Source organism: Cnephaeus nilssonii (assembly GCF_951640355.1).
Source record: "Cnephaeus nilssonii genome assembly, chromosome: 10".
Lineage (NCBI taxonomy): Eukaryota > Metazoa > Chordata > Mammalia > Chiroptera > Vespertilionidae > Cnephaeus > Cnephaeus nilssonii.
In genome coordinates, this window is record NC_137081.1 from 18,197,712 (window position 1) to 18,218,268 (window position 20,557).

At 38.5% G+C, this 20,557-nt stretch overlaps 1 protein-coding gene across 1 annotated transcript in view; it reads left to right on the forward strand.

Annotated features, from left to right (window-relative positions):
• The window catches only part of LOC307106541 (sperm-associated antigen 16 protein-like), a gene marked incomplete at its 3' end in the record, with an annotated part of 592,327 nt that overhangs the window by 295,493 nt on the left and 276,277 nt on the right, over positions 1-20,557 (forward strand). Inside the window, exon 5 of the mRNA XM_079783103.1 lies at positions 18,938-19,064. Within this exon, the coding sequence (XP_079639229.1) occupies positions 18,938-19,064 (127 nt within the window). The remainder of the gene's footprint in view (positions 1-18,937; positions 19,065-20,557) is intronic.

The following is a 20,557-nucleotide window of genomic DNA, read 5'->3' on the forward strand; positions in this document are numbered from 1 at the left end:
TTGTCAGATGACTCAATTTCTTCAAAATGAAACAGCAAAAGTAATACATTAGAGGGTTGGCAGCAGGTGGAGAGTTTTCCCAGCTTCTTTCTTCTCTAAATCCTCTTGCTCCCACCTTTCTTTGGTTTGGCATCTTCACCTAACTCCAGATATTTCCCATATTCTGGGCCTCCAGAGCCTGCTCCTCTGTCTTATGCTACTTTGCCAACTTCTCCTGACTCTCCATCTACTGGAGGGAACTAGGATTTTCATGAGTCACACACTCAACTGCATCCAATTTATATGTTAGATGGACTTAAAGGAGAGCAATAATAAATGCAAAACTGGCTTTCCTGGAACCTTCAATGGATGGGTTTCAAAGTGTTATTTGGGGGCAATGCATTGATTGGTAAGAATAAGTATTATTCTTACCAATAATATAAATTATTATACAAAATCAGTATAATCATTAAATCAGTGGCTTACCAGGGTAGTCAGAGGGCAGTACTACTTCCAAAGGGATGTTTTAGTAATTCAGAAAGTGTTTTCTATTGTTTCAATGATTCATGGATTCATGGGTGCTACTGGCACGAAGTGGTTGGGGCTAGGCATGGCATACATCTAGCTGAGTAGAAGCAGTCCTATACCATGAAGGCATTTTTTGTGTACTACATGACTTCCAAATGCCCCGATGTATATTCATGAAGTTGAAAGAAAATCATGTTGACAATTCTTTTTAAGTTTTATTATTAGCTAGAACTCAACTCCATAACACAAATAAACACAAAGCATTGTGAAGCTTTAATTACATATTATTCTTTAGGAATGCAGATACTTTGTAAATTTTTATCAGAACTTTACCAATACTTGTTTACTATTGTAGAAAATTACCTCAGTGGCAGTAAGAACACTTGAATTTGCATCTCCAATGCAACAAACCTTAACAATTTGCATTTATGGCATCACAACCTTGATGATTTTATCATATAGGTGTGAGCCTCTGGTTCCATCACTATGTCTACTAGTGTTGGACCTGAGCATTTATATTTTGAAAATGATATTTTGTTATAAATTACTGAATTTACATTGCTCTTTATAGTATGATTAGGTCAATATATTGATTTTTATAAGTTACTATTTTCTATTAATTTCATTTTAGTATAGTAGATAGAGCTTTATATATTTGTTTTTCAGAGGGACCATTAGAGTTCATAGAATTAAGAATTAGTGCGTGAAGTAATTAAGCAGATTAGTACCAATGCAAAAATTGCATAAGTTTCTTAGCTGAGCATATGAAGTGCTAATTATATAATCCTGAAAAAAAAAGATTCGCTGGGAATTATTGATACACTTATATGTTTTGATTGGCATTTTCATTGTATATAAGTGATGCCATATACAAATGATAAAACAAAGTCATGTAAAAGTTGGCCTTATAATGCCGGTGTCTAATGGGCATATGAGTCGTCCTTATCAACTTTCAGCCCTGCTGACCAGTCATGTAATGAAAATGGATGGCACCTGAATGAGAAAACAATTATGTGACTATCTGAAGGAGGGTGGCCATACCCAAAGGATAAACGAAATACTTCAAGCAAAACTAACAGCAGCATAATGAGCTAAGAAGTGACAGGCACGAGCACAAGCAGCTCATGTTGGCTTGAAGCAAGCAGAGTTTGAGCTGCTTCACTGCCTCATTTAAACAGAGGAGTATGCTCAGCATGAAGCGAAGAGACAGCTTACAGAGAATGACGCCCTGCAGGTAACAGCTGCTCCTAACGCAAAGGACAGCATACATAGATGGCATATTTATTTATTTTTGCAATTTGTGAGGGAGCATTGCCTGACAGGAATCAGTCCTTTCAACCCCACTCTTATGAACAGGAAACCTCAAGGTCAATAGCCCAATCACACAGTGCAGGAGATATTGCCTTATTTATATGACTCAGTGGAATAGCTGAAGTCATTTGAAAAGGAATATGGAGACTGTGTCATCAGGATAAATATAAGTAATGTGCTGATTCTGGTTTCTTAAGAAAAATGGACATTCAAAAGTAAGCACCCTAAAGTATAATTTTAATGGCTCTGCCCTAGAGCCATATACTGTATTCAATTTCTGTTGTGGAAATTGTATCCATCTTGAGTCCAGTTCCAGGTCCAGGCCAGAAAGCAGAGGAAATCCAACGTTAACTGTTGCTTTTTAAGAAAGATATGCTTAATAGGAAAACAATGTTTTCTCCCATAAAATCTAGGCTTTGTTTAAGAAATATATTGAAACCAAAGATAAAATATGGTAACCAAAAAAATATGTCTGTCTTTATTGAAACGCTGGTAGTTTTAAATTCTTGACATGAATAATTGGGTATGTCTTATGTGCATCTACCAAGGAATAAAATAGAGGTCATAAAATGTAAAGACATGATAGGAAATATTTATAACCTCATAAAATAAACTGGCATTTTAATATCTTAATCTGGTCACTTTACTGTGCTTGTATGTGGGTCCTCACTACAAATTCTGTCCTTGATTTGAACACATCACATCTGAGAGATAAAAAGCACATGGTGGGTGGGGGATACAAATGCCATTCTCTTCATGATCCTTATCTTTAAGTTGGTAACAATCTATCAACATGACCAAGGTAATATCTTTATAATAATATGTAAGAAGATCCTGCAGAACTTTTCTAACAATATATTCAGGTCCTAACAAATGAATTTGTGAAGCAAAAACAGCAGGTGGAAGTTAAGAAAAGTCAGTTCAATATGATGTTATAAAGAAAAGCATGTGTGTCTTTTTACAAACTTGGTTTAATATATATTTTTTACAGGTGGTCGTTTTATTTAAAACATTAATTAGTTCAGTGTTTGTGTGTTTTATGGGGAGGAGGGCTGAATAGCCATCCTGGCGGCAGTCAAATGCAGTGAGCCCTCATATATAATTCACTGTAATAATGGTGAGGAGCACACATTAGGTGACATATTTCAATGCACTGGTAAATGAATGCTCAGGAAAAGAGAGAATGTCAGTTTCAATATAAAAGGTAGAGGTCATTGAGTAAAGTGGAGGTATGAAAGCAGATGCTTAAAGTATTCATTAAAATTTGCAATATCAAATTATTCCTATGATAGTTAATCCTTTCTGATAAACAGAAGGATCATAGTTTTATTCACTAGTTACAGATCAAAAATGAGACCCTTTTAGAAGTCATCTCTTACAATCCAGCTATTATGTAGATATTTCAAAGAGAGAAAACAATTTTCCTTAAGTTGTTTAGAAAACTAAGGTGCAGGTAGAAAATAATTACTTGTATTACTATTAAAGTGTTTGCTTCCATTCAGTGAATCTGAGACAGAGATTCATGGCTGCTTTGAAAAGCAACCTCTTTTTATTATTTTTTTTAATTTAATAAATCTTTATTGTTCAGATTATTACAATAGTTTCTCCTTTTCACCCCATAGCTCCCCTCCACCCAGTTCTCACCCCACCCTCTGCCCTTACCTCCCCCCACACTGTCCTCATCCATAGGTGTACGATATTTGTCCAGTCTCTTCCCACACCCCCCATATCCCTTTCCCCCTGAGAATTGTCAGTCCACTCCCTTTCTATGTTCCCCGATTCTATTATATTCACCAGTTTATTCTGTTCATCGGATTTTCAATTCACTTGATTTTTAGATTCACTTGTTGATAGATATGTATTTGTTGTTCATAATTTTTATCTTTACCTTTTTCTTCTTCTTCCTCTTCTTAAAGAATACCTTTCAGCATTTCATATAATACTGGTTTGGTGGTGATGAACTCCTTTAGCTTTTTCTTATCTGTGAAGCTCTTTATCTGACCTTCAATTCTGAATGATAACTGCTGGGTAGAGTAATCTTGGTTGTAGGTTCTTGTTATTCATCACTTTGAATATTTCTTGCCACTCCCTCTGGCCTGCATAGTTTCTGTTGAGAAATCAGCTGACAATCATATGGGTGCTCCTTGTAGGTAACTAACTACTTTTCTCTTGCTGCTTTTAATATTCTCTCTTTGTCTTTTGCTCTTGGCATTTTAATTATGATGTGTCTTGGTGTGGTCCTCTTTGGATTCCTTTTGTTTGGGGTTCTGTGCACTTCCTGGACTTGTAAGTCTATTTCTTTCACCAGGTGGGGAAAGTTTTCAGTCATTATTTCTTCAAATAGGGTTTCAGTATCTTGCTCTCTCTCTTCTTCTGGCACCCCCATAATTCTGATGTTGGTATGCTTGAAGTTGTGCCAGAAGCTCCTTACACTATCTTCAACTCTTTGGATTCTTTTTTCTTTTTGCTTTTCTGGTTGAGTGTATTTTGCTTCTTTGTATTTCAAATCTTTGACTTGATTCTTGCATTCCTCTAGTCTACTGTTAGGTCTCTGTATAATATTTTTTATTTCAGTCAGTGTATGTTTAATTTCTAGTTGGTCCTTTTTCATATCCTCGAGGGTCTCGCTAAATTTATCGGCCTTTTCTAGGAAATCCTTGAAAAACCTTATAACCGTGGTTTTGAATTATATATCCAGTCGTTTGTTTTCCTCCATTTCTTTCGTTTATGATCTATTTATTTGTCTCCACATTTTCGCTGCTTCCCTGAGTTGGTAGAGTAGCTTTGTATGCTAAGTGTCCTATATGGCCCAGTGGCTCAGCCTCCCCGGTTACCTGAGGTGGACACTCTTGGTGCACCCCTTTGTGGACTGTGTGTACAGCCTTGTTGTAGTTAAGTCTTGATTGTTGTTGGTATCACTGGGAGGAATTGACCTCCAGGCCAATTGGCTGTGAGGATCAGCTGTGTCTACGCCGGGAGAACTTTTGTGCTGGAGACAACCTTTTGAGACAAGACTTACAAAATTGCAAAAGCCTCTGTGTTCAGCTTGGATGGGGTGGAGTCTTAGGGCTGAGCAGACAGCCTTGGCTTCAAGTCAGCCCTGCCCTATGAGGCCCCTGGGTCTCAGTGTCCCTCGGTAATCGCTGCAGTCCTCTCTGCGCGCACTTGTGCGTGCCCCTCCAGACCTCTGCCTTTCGCGGCTTCCCTGAGTTTCCATGCACTCCTCTCTTTTCCCGAAAGTCCAGACTGCCCTCGTATGAGTCTGGGTCCCCAGGGTCTTGCCCGAAACTGGGGTTCAGTGCAGTCAGAACTGGGGTTCAGTGCAGTCGGGAGCTTCTGTCTCCTTCCCGCTAGAGAAAGCCAGCCAGGCACTCAGCCGCCTGTCCTCTCCACGCAGGTATATCCATACCTCAGCTTTTTGCAGCTCCTCTGAATCTCCGCGTGCCCCTCTCTTTCTTTCTAGTTGTATAATTTCACCTCAGCCAGCTCTCCTGTGGTTCTGGATGATGTCCGTTCTGTTTTTTAGCTGTAGTTTTGAAATTGTTGTGCGAAGCAGCAGTTTAGGTGTTCACCTATGCCGCCATCTTGGTTTCTCTGTCAGAAACCTCTTTTTAAAGTTTGCTCTTCACATTACAGCTACAAAATAAAGGAGATTAAAAAGGATATACTTGGTTTAAAGATATCAATGGAGCAAAATTATTTTCATAATCAAGAACAGATGCAGAGTCAATTGACTTAATCATACAATTTAATAGATATTACAAGGTCCTTTGTGACCACAAATATTTATTTTCCTACTAGCTTACTATCTTATTTGTGTGTGTGTGTGTGTGTGTGTGTGTGTGTGTGTGTGTGTGTGTTTTTCCTGGTATGGAGTAATATTCCTACAATTAAAATGACTTTTCTTGGAAGAAGAATCAATACATAGCTTTATTATGGTTTTTACATAGCATTTATGATGAAATTCAGAAGTTAACTATTAAAAATATTCTCTGGTGGAACAGACCCAAGAGAAAAGGGAGGGTGGACACTAGATTAAAGGAAGTCTTCTTATGCATCCTTCTGATTTTTTTGCATTAGGATTAATTAATTAAATTAGCTAGATGCTCACCAAAGCTTGACCTAAGAATTATGAAATAGAAAAGCTACTATGTATAAATAAGTTCTAGAAACAGCAGCCAAAGCCCTTGGGAACTGATGAGTAGCATGGACTACTGTCAGGTGGGTCCACCTGGAGGAGAGCCCAGGAGGCCTCCAGGAAGCGTGGGGGCGTCAGGGAAAGCAGATCCGGGGCTTGAGAGGACCCTGGAGGTGCTCATGCTGTAGCGTAGAAAAGACTGACTCCACCCCTCCTAACGTCTCTCTCTCCCTGCCGTAAATAACATCTGTGGAGTTATTATGTGATGCATACATGTACAACCCCTGATCATGAATCTCTGCCTACTAATCAGGCATGGGAGAAATATTTTATTTCCTTGTTTTCTGGAATCAAGATAATTTGAACTTGTGTCTTTTTCTCAGAAGTCTAGCTGGAAATTATAACTTCGGCATTATCAGTGCATCCATTCCCTAGAACTGTGCTGATGACCTAGGACCTCATTCACCACTGGAAATCAGGACACCCCTAGTCATGTTATCAACGTACTTCTCAGTGTCCCAGCTTCATGGTGATGTCTGTCATTTTGGTGTTACACCTAGAGTACCTGGTATTTTTGGACAAAGGGTGAGCCTTGGACCTGGGAAGCAACCTTTCACATGAACCAGGTATCCTTTCCATGTGAGATCTGGCACCTTTCTCCAGGCACTGCAATGAGTAATATGACGTTCCTTCTCATGGAGCCTGACAAGCATCCATACCCTCTCCCCCCTTCAAGGAAATCCCTCTCACTCGTTTTCTTCACCTTTAAAAGCTTTCCAGAAGCTTTCCATCCTTCAGAGATGACTTGCTTGAGGATAGAGTTTAACAAAAGATGAGAAATGCCTTTGCCTCTGTGTAGTTTCTGCTGTCTGTCCATCCAACATCCAAAGGCAAGGATTTACAAAGCCTCTGTCCTTGCTTCAACTAAAAGATTGGGGTGAAACAGGAGGAAAATAATGTGGATTAATGTTTCAACAGATTATGCTGTCATAGAGAAATAACCTCACACACTGACATCACCAGGCTCACTGTGTAAAAGAAATTCATTCCAAAATACAAATTTAAAATAAATACTTAATGGCCAAATTATGACAAGGAGTTTAGTCTGATTTGTGCATCATTCATGTAACTATTTCAGAGACACAGAAATTAAATCATATTAAAGGTATTATATTGTATTTATCATATTTATTGAAAATAATAAAATTATACAAAATCAAGTCTGTCAGGAAAATCTGGAATGTATGGTCACTGTACTCAGTGTAAAGATATTGAGTAAAGGCAGGTGTAAAGCCATTGTATCCCTAACTGAAATGATAGTAAAGTCATGAGGAAGCTCTTCCACCAATGTTATTACTAAACTGTCTGCCCTTTCTGTTTTTGTCTTTTTTAATGTTTTTTATATATTTTATATTCTTCTTTGGTGGGTATAAAGCCCTCGGGTCTGGATAGAAGGAGGGCAAACAGGAGAGTTGGACTGATTGAGAAAAATGATCTGTATTTAAATTGTTTACCATTTCCAGTATTTTCATTTCCAGGGAGGGCATTCATAAAGAAATGTATCCTGACTTAGGAAGTTCAAGCTGGGTTTAATTGTATTTCTTCTAGAGTCCATGTAACCTTTGCCAATGATCTCCATCTTTCATTCTTGCCTTCAGTTGTTATAGAATTTATTAAAGAGTAAGAAGAGAAGGAAATAGGAAGACACCCCAGGGACAGACAGATGAGAGTGTACAGACAGTTCCATACAATTTTTCTTTAGATGTTAAAAATGACTCTATCTGAAGTATTGCTATAAACTTTGTTTTTTCCAACTCAGAAAGGTGTTAGATATATATAGCAGACAGAGACAGCGGGGAACTAAGACCATTCTGTGTCAAGTTATTCTGGGCAGCTGATGGCAGCAATCAAGGGATAATTAAGTTGCAAGAAGCATTGTATACTAGATGTGCTATGACAACACTGAAGGTCCCCTGGTAGGCTTAAAATGTTTCCCAACATTTCTTTACCAATGGTTTCGTTCTCATTCAAACATTTTAAAATGTTCATTTTTACTCACATTCCAAAGTAATACAGTGGAAAAATGGGACCACCAGTTGATACCATTAAGAATGATGATATAGGATTTATCAATTTAATACTCTTAATAAAGTCTTGTTCCTAAGAATAAGCTTGTGAATTAAGACAAGAGGTTTAAGCTAACGAGATTCCACTTTTAGATGAGGAAAAATAAACTAACCTAAACTGGCAGTTTCTACAGTGTCTTCAGGGGGAATTGGTTCTTGGAACATTTGTGCTAGTCATATAATTCTTTCTTTTTTAAAGCTAATTAAAATCCACATATGGCTCAGTTAAGTTTATTTTAAAACAATATATTCATTATTTTAAGATGAAATCCAAAGGGAAGGAAATTGGGTTGAGGGTTAAGTATTGGGAAGTAATGGTGCCCTCCTGGAATGTATAACTCTAAGCAGAACAGAAAGGTGGGAGAGGGCACAAGGGCAAAAACAATCAAGCTAGTTTCACCCAGCGATTGGTGCTCTGAAGGAAACAAACGGGGTGATGTGGCAGATGGGTGTGGTGGGCCCATTCAGTTTTTTACCTCTTTATGGTCAGAAGACACCAATCTTTATTTTATTTTATTTTTTAGTGTTTTTATTGATTTTAGCAAGAGGAAGGGAGAGGGGGAGAGAGAGGGAGAGAGAAACATTCATGTGAGAGAGAACCATCAGTTAGTTGCCTCCCATATACACTCCAACCAGGTACTGAACCCACAACTTGGGCATGTGCCCTGACTGGGAATCAAACAGGAGACCTTTTGGTGTGCAAGACAATACTCAACCAACTGAGCTGCACTAGTCAGGGCAAGAAACCCGAGCTTTGAATGAAAACTCTGAGCATGAGGGAAACCCATATTGAAATCTCTCTCCCCCACCCGCAACATTCCAGTCCCTGGATAGCTAAGGATATTCCCCCCTTGTTTCAGCCCCGCTTCCTTTCCTTCTGCTGTGCTTGCTGGGCTCCCTACTCTCCTAGAGCCCAGCTATGGTGGCTCGAGATCTTGCCTCTTGTCATCAACCTTTTTCCCAATCTTGGCTTCTGACTAAACTGTCTTTCAAAGTCTTGACACGGAAAGGAAAAGAAGTATAAGATTCAAATGTATCAATGTGGCTACTTTTGACCATATTATATTAAAATATCTTGTAAAAAGAAAATTGAATGGAAGATTTCAGAAGTGGTTTTTTGGATTTAAAGTACTAAATGTTACATCTATTGATAACTTCCCATTAACAATGAAGTTGATTACAATGATCTTTAAAGCTACTTTATTTCCTATTTTGTTTAGTTTTGTTTGCGGGGGAAAAAATTTTTCAAAACAACTCTGTTGATTTGTTTGTAGGTAAAAAAAAACAAGACATTTAAAAAGGTGGTTGATAGGTTTGAATTGTAGAATTGTTAGAATCCGAAGTTCTTTAGAAACTCATCTAACTACAGGACACAAAAAAGCAACAGCGTGTGATTGAAAGCATGAGAGCGTTCACTTTCTTATTCGGGGCTGAGGTTCAGGCACATGAAGGATTGCTTTTCATGGTTCCACATCATAAGACACAGGTTCTAAAGCATAAGTAACCATTTCGTTTAGTCTATTAACTTCAGACACCTAGACCATGAGTCAATGTGACAATCTCACTTCTAGCCCTTTCTGTCCTTCAGGAAAAAGAATATTTTGGATTTGTTTAGTAGGTTCAACACTACCCAGAAGATATGAATGGCAGCTAACAAGCCTATGCTCTGAATGGAAAGGAAGAGTCAGGGAATTACTAAGGAAATAGTTTGGTATTGAGTTCTTAAGAACCAAGGCACTTAAATTTATTCTCACCATACCAAATGTGCTGGATTATAAAATATATAAACATGACAAAATAACATAAAATAAAATAAAGGAAACGCTTGTTATACATGCAAAGTGTGAGCAGGTGATGAATGGGATTTTTAAAGAAATCTTTAATTAAAATAAATTTGAAATATAAATAAATTCTGGCTGAACTAAGGATATTGGGATCAGGCAGTGGAGTACTCGTGAACCACTCTCAGAAAAACAAAACCCTGATGTGTGGCACTTGTCAGTTTCCACGGTTTAAGTCTCTCACCATGACAAATTTCAAATTCCCCCGTGAAATCACTAAACGTGGAACTAGGGAGAGATGTGTACCATTGTCTTGTGAACAATACAAATTGACTACAATGTATGTACCACTATGCCAGACCTGATAACATTCATTTTACCTAAATTTAAAAATGTTTCTAATTCATAAAGATTGATCTGTCTGGCACTATGGGAGGATAGGCTAATAATTAATTTTCTAGATAATGTTTCACCTCAAGCACTGAACTATTTTAATAGTAACTATTTCTTAAATCAACTTTCTATGAAATATATGTTGTATTGTTCTGCCTGTGGAGCATAATTTCATCCATGGCTGGTGATCCAAGGTCTTCAGTTGGCATTATATTATGCAGTACACTGAGGAAGACAGTGTAGATAGTAGATAAAAGTTCATGGTCTTAAGCCAACTATTTGGGGGGGGGGAAATGGTACCTCCATCACTAACTTACCTGTGTAATACCGAGACAGTTACCAGGATTCTGTATATTGAGCTTTTCTTATCTTTAAACTGGAAAACTTATCAGTGCAGTTAGTGCATGTAATTTAAGGTAGTTAGCTATCTATACCAATAATATCCTAGAGCTATCACAACCTAAACGACTAGACAGATGAGCAGTCACCAGGAAGTGCATGGAGCACCTCTTGGTCCCTCCCTTGCAGCCCACAGGCTCTTATCACAACAAGGCTGGTGGTAGGCAGGGCAGTGGGGGGTAGGGGAGTGGGGCGGGGCAGGTGCGGCTAGGTCATTAGCCTCTGGCCCAGGGCCGGGGCCGGAGGCCTAATGAACTTGCCACAGCTGCAGTGGCTGTGGATCAGGCCTAGAGAGAGGCTTGGAGAGAGGCAGGGTCTGATCAGCAGCTGCCACAGAGGCTGTGGATCAGGCCCAGAGATAGGCCCCGAGAGAGAGACGCAGGGCCTGATCCACAGTCGCTATGGCTGCTGGCGAGGCCCAGGGAAAGAGAAAGGCGGGGCCTGATCTGCAGCTGCCATGGAGGCTTCGGATCAGGACCAGAGACAGGCCTGGAGAAAAAGGCAGCTGTCAGCGGGACTGTTCTGGATTTTCCAGAAGAGTCAATAGCTGCCTAGGAGGCTAAGCGTTTGATGCTGACTGGCATAGAAACCGACCAATCAGAACCAAATCTGAGTGAACTGCGAGGAGCCAATGGTTGCGTAGGAGGCGGATCTTTTGACGCTGACTGGCATAGAAACCGACCAATCAGAACCTAATCTGGGTGAACTACGAAGGCAGAACCTAAGATGGGGGCTGAGGAGGGGTTTTAAGGGCAACAGCTGTTTGGTGTAAGGTGTAGGAAAGCGGTTCAATTTTTTAATAACTGGTTTGGTAGTATAGTGCATATGGCTGGCTATTAGTCCAGATATAGGGATTATGTATTTTTGTCTGTCAAGAGCATCTCCTCCTGGTGAAAAAGGCTTTCCCCCACCATTTAAGCAATCCTATCCTATATAATCCATCTATACTAATAAAAGGGTAATATGCTAATTAGACTGGGTCGACCAGCCATCTTCCAGACATTCGATTTCCTTCTGGACAAAGCCATGGTAGTGGGGGCTGAGGCAGAGGCAGTTAGGGGCAATCAGGCTGGCAAGGGAGGGCAGTTGGGGGCGATATTAGGCCAGCAGGGGGTTAGGGGAAATCAAACCAGGAAGGGAGGGCAGTTGGGGGCAACCAGGCTGGCAGGGGAGGGCATTTAGGGGTGATCAGGCAGGCAGGGGAGAGCAGTTAGGGGTGATCAGGCTGGCAGGGGAGAGCAGTTGGGGGCGATCAGGCAGGCATGCAGAGAGGTTAGGGATGATCAGGCAGGCAGGCAGAGGGATTAGGGGCAATCAGGCAGGCAGGCAGAGTGGTTAGGGGCAATCAGGCAGGCAGGCAGGTGAGGGGTTAGGAGCCAGCAGTCCTAGATTGCGAGAGGGATGTCCCTGATTGGAGAGGGTGCAGGCTGAAATGAGGGAACCCCCCTCCCTGTGCATGAATTTCATGCACTGGTCCTCTAGTAATCTATAAAGTCACAGCAAACACTAAATTGGTGAATATGAAATTCTTGTTCCTAAGAGAAACACAGGGTTAGTTTCCTGTAAGCTGGTTCATCAAGCAATCAATATATAAACTTGTTTTGTGTGTGTTTCTGTTTCAAGGCACCTTGTTTACTATATATTATTGATACATTAACCTTGAACTCATAGTCAACAGCGCTATGTAGCTCATGCATGAACAAAGCTTATTTAACACACATATTTCTTCTGTAAGTCACATTATGGGGCTTGTTGCTCTTCAGAACACTGGATAACACTACACTTGAAGGCCATTTTGAACAGCAAATTACTATGAAAAGCACAAAAATGTGAAAACAGTGGTACTAAAGCGGCACAAGGGACCCCTTGTATATATAGTATGAGACTTGAAATAAGAAGGCGGAGCTTTGCCTAGTTTGACCTCAGCAGGGAATGTGCACATCATGGGACTAATTTTTGGCCATTCTGTGTGTGGCCACATCTGGGAATGTCTGCAAAAGCATTGATTTGGGGGTTATAAATGACGGTTAGCAAGTGGGCAATTCACAAATAGGGAATCTGCAAGTAATGAGGGCCAACTGCACTTCAGGGTGTTAATATATGTGAATTAGAACAGTAAGCACTCAATAGATGCTTAATGTTAAATGTAGGAACTGTGTAGTAAAAAGAGTTATTTTCTTTTGCCTTTACTAATTTCCCTCAGGTTGCCATTCCAATATTTGGTCTTTTTATTTTATTTTTTCCATTTCCCAGTTTACTGCCATTTGCAGCTAAGCATCCACATTTGCTCACTGTTATCAACGTGCACAGCAGGGCAGCCTCTTAACCCCTCCCTGCACCCACACCCTTAGCAAAAACAATTCAGTTGACTGTTCAACAAGTCTGAGTGAGGACTTGGTACTCTTGAGTGCTCAACTCTATTACAGTTATTTTATTTATTCACCTTTTGCTTTTATTCCCAACCTCCTGGCTGCATTTCAGGTATTTGAGTTCACCAGGAACATGCCCTTTACATTTGTGAAGTGTTATTACCATTTCGAAGTAAGGCTCAGACTGTGTGTTATGGTTTAGGGTTTTGGACAAGAACTTTCCTTGTCCAGGAACTGTGACCTTTTCATGATCTTTCCTCCATGAGGTACTCAGAACACATCACAGATTATTATTTCATGATAGATGATAGTGAACTTGAAGGTAGAGTTTGTGGCAGACTCCCTGGTAGATTTTATGTAAATATCACTTCCTTCACTAACTGTTCAACTGAATTCCATAGTAACAGAAAAAAAAAACTATTGCCTGGTGAAGGTTTTTATATTATTTGTGGTAATACAAAGCAAACAAAATGCTCTCATTAGTAACATGTTATTAACTTTTGAAGTCAAAATTTGGATGTCACCTGAAGAGTTTGCCTTGCTGAGATAAAAATCTGGTGGGTTTTAAAACTAGTGTATATATAAACTTTAACAAACCATCCAGAGATGGGAGGAATCTCTCACTGAACTTGAAAGTTATGAATTGCAATATGAGGATTTAAATAGGTTTCACTTATGATTATTTTAGATAGTATTTCATAAAGATAAACCCCATTAAATATTTTATCATTGTATGTTGGCTCAATTATATAAATACTATTTAAAATCCAGGTCTTACTAAGGGTTAATAAGATAATGAATTCCAGTTAATTTTTTCAAGCTAGGATAGATATTTTGGGCTCTTTTCTTCATATTTACTTAAACATATATTGCTGCTGCCTTTTGTAAATGTTCCATAATTCCATTAACCAAATTTTATTGATCTCTAAATTCATACAAACCTTAAATTTAAAGGTATGGTTTCATATTCAATATTACAGTGTTAAGACAAACATATCAAAAAAATAAAATAAAACCTCTAAAATTGAATGCCTCACAAAGGAGAAATGGTGTAGTCTTATGAGTTAACAATGTGTGGGAAATGCATTTTAAATGAAAATGTAACTGCTCTAGAAGAATAGATAGCTTTGTTTTACAGCGAGTGGAAAGTTCAGAAGAATATCCATCATTCGGTTACTAGAATAATAAATTAAATCAAGGGGGCAGGGAAAGAAAATAGAGGAGACAAAGGGAAATAAAGAAAAGGCAGGAGGTGAGCGAAGAATGAGCTATTGCTTGTGAACTAACTTCTGCCTACAAAAATGATAGGAAACCAGCAGACAGGGCAACAGAGAGAAAATTGCATCAAGCTTCAGTGTTTATGTTTTTGATGGAAATGTACAAATCACTTCCATTTCTTATGGTGCTGTCATGCTCCATCACTTTAGTCCATTTTCACCTTGCAAAGGAATTCTGAGTAGGACTTCCTTCTCTGGCAGCTAATTAATCTCTCACAAGCCTGCTCTTGCAACTCCTCTGCCTGGAATGCCCCCACCTTTAGCCAGTGACTCTGGAGCCGATTTCTTTCCCCCTTGAGCAGTTCTTTCTTCCCTTAAGCTATAAAAAGACCCATCTTTTCCTTTTCATTTGGGAAGCTATGTGAAGTTTAATGTATAATTGAGAAATTTCTCCCTCTACCTCACCACCTTAAATGAATATACACTCCCAAATAATTTAATTAGGTTTTAATGATAACAGACAAACCCTGAATATAAATTGTGAATGTGCACCATTTTTTTTCCTTCTCAGTAGTGCACATAATATGTAAGGACAGACATTACTTAGATTATGCATTTCCTGCGTATTTGTATTTCTTAGGTCTTTATTGTGATGACATAAATATACTCATAATACTGTTGCATTTGCCTTCAAAATATTACCAAATTTTGCAAATAGAATACTTAGTTTAATGGCTAATTCTTTATGTAAAAAAATTAAAGTAAGAGCATAATTATTTATATGTTGAAATGCTCCAATTAAAAATAATAAATATCCTATTTAGTTTTATTCTCTTTAATAAATATAGCCTTTTAATAAGTTGCCACTAATCAACCACTTCCAAAGTGTACTGCTTAATTTTGTCACAGATGGAACTTTTGTTTCAGTAATTGCTCATAGGAGGTTAGAAATATGAACCATACTTTAATATTTTTCTGATGCTGTTCACATATATCTTTCTTTTTTATTGCAATAATCTGTATTGCTTTTATATTATCTTGCTTGTTTTTGTTAAATTTTTATGAAATTTTGTCTATCTTTATGTTTTCTTTTCTTTTTATTTCCTTTTAATTAAACATAAAACACCTCCCAGCAGCTATATATTTCATGCCTTTAGAAAGCGGAAGACATATATGTCAATGGAATAGCTATTCCAAATATTAAAGATTCTCTTTCTTTCTGTGAACATGTATGTAACTTGACCCATATGTGTATGAAAAACATACTTGACAAGAATAGGATTACTATAAATATTCAGTTATTCATTCATATATATATATATATATATATATATGTCTCATTTTCAACCTCTTCACATGTGTAGTGTTACTAACTAATGGGGTCCATTTGTCTGCGTGTGTCAAAGCCAAATAAAATGGAAACAGGAGTTTTCAGCAAAGAAAGTACAAGTTTATTAGTTGAGGAAATGGCACCATACCCAGAGTAAAAAATGAGCTAATGTTCAAAGATCTGTCTCCCCAGTGGCTTCTAATGGATGGGTTTATATAGGGGGGAAATCATTATTCATGGTGACTAAGGGAGTTAGGGTCATAGTCAAGGTGGTGGTCTCTACTGATTGATCAACACTAGGGTAGGGAGTAGTTGATCAGTGTACTTGATCCTGATGTCAGCCATGGTGTTACTTCATCTGATTTCACAAAGATGTGTTCAGTGGGGTCATTTTGGAGCTTAAACACAACTGAGGCCTAAATGTTATCTCTACTTTTATTAGAACTCTGTCTCCATGGTCAAGGCTTTGTCATTGTCTTGAGAGCTTAATAACTAAGGGAGTGACGTGCAGGGACAAAGAGGCAGGTGAGTAAGGGTGCTAGATGAGGCCAGTTTGAATCAAAAGGAAGGAAAGGATAAAAGGTCATATTAAATAAATGAAATTTCTGAGCAGTTACAGTATTAACTATTTAAAAATTATATGCTAAATATTGTTAATGGCAAATTGTAGGGAGTCTGTGTTAGGTGGCCTTTCTATGAAAGGAAGTGAAATCAGTTTTAGCAATCAGTTAAATTTTAGGCAAGTTATTTTTGCCCTTTAAGCTTGGTTTTATTCTTTGGTCAGAAAAGTCTATTTGAGTTTTGAACTTAATTCATGAATTTGACCCTTGCTTCTAGGGTGGAACGTTTCTGCAGTCCCAACTGAAAGTACGAGGTACTCAGAAAGTTCTCTCCACTCTGGTTGGCATTAGAGTCCAATGTCTTCCAGCAGTGCCTGGTCTCTGGCAGTTCTCACCCACAGAGCAGGAAATCTCTTCTAGGCTCCTGGAAACGTCTGTAGAAATGCCCTCTAGACCTTGGCCAACGATTCATAATAAATCCTCACACAAACAACTACCATTCCCAGTGCAGCCTCTTTTGCTCAAGTTCCCTTCCCTGCAAATTCAGGCATTCAGCAACCAGACTGTTCTCACTGCCCTTGGGCTCAGTGAGACTTTAGTTCTAGCTGGGTTCCTTCTATCAACGCAGCTGATAGCGCGGAAGTGCTTCCAAGCAGAAAGCACGGAGGCCGTGGCGCTCATGCTGTTTTTCCCTTCATTAAGGGATTTCCAACCTGCACTGTGTTTAGTTCAATGCCAGCAATGGTTGCCTTATGCAATATGTGTAACTTGATAGTTGTTTATGGTGAGAGGAGAAGTACAGTACTGGATACTCTATTGGGGTTAGGAATGTAAATCCTAACAAGACACTTCTATTGTTAGATAGTGGAGATAAAGAAGATTCCATAGGTGAGGCAGGTGGAGGGTGGTAGGAGATCAGGAGCATTTACAATGAAAATACAGGCTGTCATGCAGGTATTACAACAGCTACATCTATACTTTAAAATACAAAATTGGAGGAAAGATGCACTTCAGGGAACAAGTCAGTAACATACTTGGTGATACGTCTTTGTGGAAGACAATAAATGTGGTTAGAAATTAGTGATAACCTAAGTTCATTTCCCTTCTTTTGCCATTCATCTTTAGAAGATAGCTGTCATAATAAAAAGGAACAAGAATTTATGAAGAATTTCAAAAATTGAGGAATAAATGAATATAAACCCAATTCCACAGAAGGACATACAGTGCATCAGAAATTAGCTAATTAAAGTTATCAATAATTCAGACAAAAAGTATTATACTTGGGATATCTTCCTAGAAGTGGGATTACTGGGTCAAATGGGAGTTCCATTTTTAGTTTTTTGAGGAAACTCCATACTGTTCTCCACAGTGGCTGCACCAGTCTGCATTCCCACCAGCAGTGCACGAGGGTTCCTTTTTCTCCACATCCTTATCAGCACTGGTCCTTTGTCAATTTGTTGATGTTAGCCATTCTGACAGATATGAGATGGTATCTCATTGTGGTCTTGTTTTCCACCTCTGGGATGATTAGTGACTTTGAGTATGTTTTCATGTCTCTCTTGGCCTTCTGTATGTCCACTTTTGAAAAGTCTATTTAAGTCCTTAAGGCAAGGTGCTGCGCAGGGAGGCGTAAGAGATCAACCAAAGGACTTGTATGCATGGTTATCGACACAGACACTAGTGGGGTGAGGGCAAGTGCTGGGGAGTGGGGGTTGCCTGGGAGAGCCCAATGGGAGGAAAAGGAGATATATGTAATACTACATGTAATACTTTAAACAATAAAGAATTTTTTAAAAAGTATTATACTGATCAGAGCTTAACTAATGGGTCATCATATTAAAAATGTACTTATATTGACTCATCTGTTCACAGTATTATTAGTTACCTTATGTCCACTCTGTCAATTTTTAAAATAGGTTTATAAATAAAGTTAATTAAAAGCAATCAAACATTACAAATGAAGAGTGATAGATAGTGCTGTGTATACCTATACCTTGCTTCAGTAAGAACAACCCTTTCATAAAATGGAAAAAAAAAAGGCAAAACTGTAGTTGTCTTTTCTTTTCAGTTATTTCTAACAGTTTAGATAAGTGGTCCTCAAACTGTAGCCTGAATCAGAATTACCTAGAGAGCTTCTTAAAACAGGTCTCTGGGCCTCAATCCCACTGGGGAATTTGCATTTTGATATATTCCCAAGAAATGCTGATGCTGTCGGCCTGTGTAAAACCCTTTGAAAACCATTGGTTTAGATTCTCATCCCTGAAGGCAAATTATAATAACCAAGAGGGGAGGTTAATTCACACTAATACTCAGGCTCCATCTCAGACCAATTGAAATAGAATATGTGGGCCTTGAGGCTAAGAATGGGCTAAAAGTATCTCAGGCGATTCTAATGCACAGTTAAAGTTGAGGGGGAAAGAAACAAAAAGACTTAAAGCAGTTTATCTGGTCTTAACATGTTAGTGGACTGTTTTCTTTTCTCAGCATATTCGTTTATGATAGGGGAACAATTTCTATGTAGTCATTCACGAGAAGGAATAAATTAGATAGTGTAAAGATGGCTTTAGCAAGTGACTTTTTAAATTAAAGATAATTTAAATTTAGTCAATTTCATGCTACTAATTTATAAAGTGCTTAGAATATAAGGTAGTTTTAGAATTTTAAAAAATATTGTTCTTGTACATTTTGCCATTTAAAGTACGTTACACCTTAGATATTTAAACTATTTTATCAGCATTGTTCTATACAGCATAAGGAACACCTAGGTGCTAACTCCAATTTTAACTCTTAATTTCTCTCTCTACAGTGAAAGATGCAGATGCACTTTGTATGGACATACAGACTCCGTCAACAGCATTGAGTTCTTTCCTTGCTCCAACACTCTCCTCACAGCTTCTGCAGATAAGTCCCTGTCTATATGGGATGCAAGGACGGTAAGAAAATTGTCAAGTTTTTCCAAGTTTTAATAAGCCCAGTCACTCTTAGTCACTCTTCGGGGTAATGAATACAACTTACAAAGTAATTGTGCAAGGGCAGGTTGTACGTTTCTATTTATAAGATCCTGTCCATGTACTCTTATCTACCCTGCCTCCGAAAAGTAAGGCCTATAAAAATAATTTCATTACTTCATTAAACAGTATTTCAATTATTTATTGAAATAGAAATGCTGCGGGTGCAGCCCATATGAAAGGGAAACATAGAGTGCCTCTCCTTGAGTGTAATTAAATAGGGAAGGGAGAAAAAGAGATTATGAGGTATGTGCTAAAATAAAAGAATATACAAGGTACCGCAGAAAAGCAAGAAGGAGGACCCTCATCTGTTTGGAAGAGTGTGAATGGCTTCCAAGAGTACACTGTGCTTTCCTGAGCTGAGATTTGGCGAGTAAGTAGAATGGATTGCAGAAAAGAGCAGCGCAGGTACAAAGCCATGAAGGGTGATGCTACAATAGTATATTGTGGGAGTAATAATATGTTTGAATAGAACTTAAGGAAGAAGAAAGAAATGTCAGGCAAGGGTATACAGATGGACAAATACAGGATCATGAGTAGCTGACTGAAGTTTTACACTGCTCTGCAGGGTAACAGAATCAGATTTGCCTTTTAGAAAGATTGATAGTAGGATGAGGGAATCAGTCTCATTGTGGAGGCTAGTACAAAAGGCTAGGGGCAGATGAGAATTTGAACTAGGAGATTGTGAAAATAGGGGAAAAAATGAGTGGATTAAAGATAAAGGGTTTAACTATCAGAATTTGAAGTGATTATATCTGGAGATTATAGAAGGAGGAGGGATTTAGGGCAGGCCGAACAACTATCTCAGGTTTTCTAGGACTGAGGGATTTCCTGGGCCACGGGATTTTCAGTGCTAAAACTAGACGGTCCTGGATTACTGTGGCTTGGAGAGATTTAGATGTGAAGAAATGGATATGAAATGTGGTAACTACATTTTCAAACAGTTTAGCTGTGAAGATGAAGAGGAGAAAAGATTGTAGCTCTAGGGTCTGATAAAGCCTTCTACTTTGTTCAGATATAAGACAACATGCTTATTTGATTAGGGGGGAAAGTAGGAGGGTAGAAAGAAGGTGAAACTGAAGGAAAGAGAAGAGATAATAGAGATGCTTATTGAGCACAGATTTTAGTAATTTCAGGTATGCCAAGATATGGAAAACAGGAGGATCTCCATATTCATTCTTAGCAACATTTAATGAAAATAATGAAGAAAACCAAGACTCCAGGAGATTATAAGAAAAACAAAAAAAGAGAGATATCCATAGTATCTGGTTCCTAGGTCAGTAAAAAAATGCAACTATGATTTCCCTCATTTGTCTTCCCTTATACAACATAAGATTGACATTGATATCGGAGTATGAGGATGACATACAGATGGTGTGAACAGGGGCCCAAGTTCAGTCCGAGGGGCTCTGTTTAGT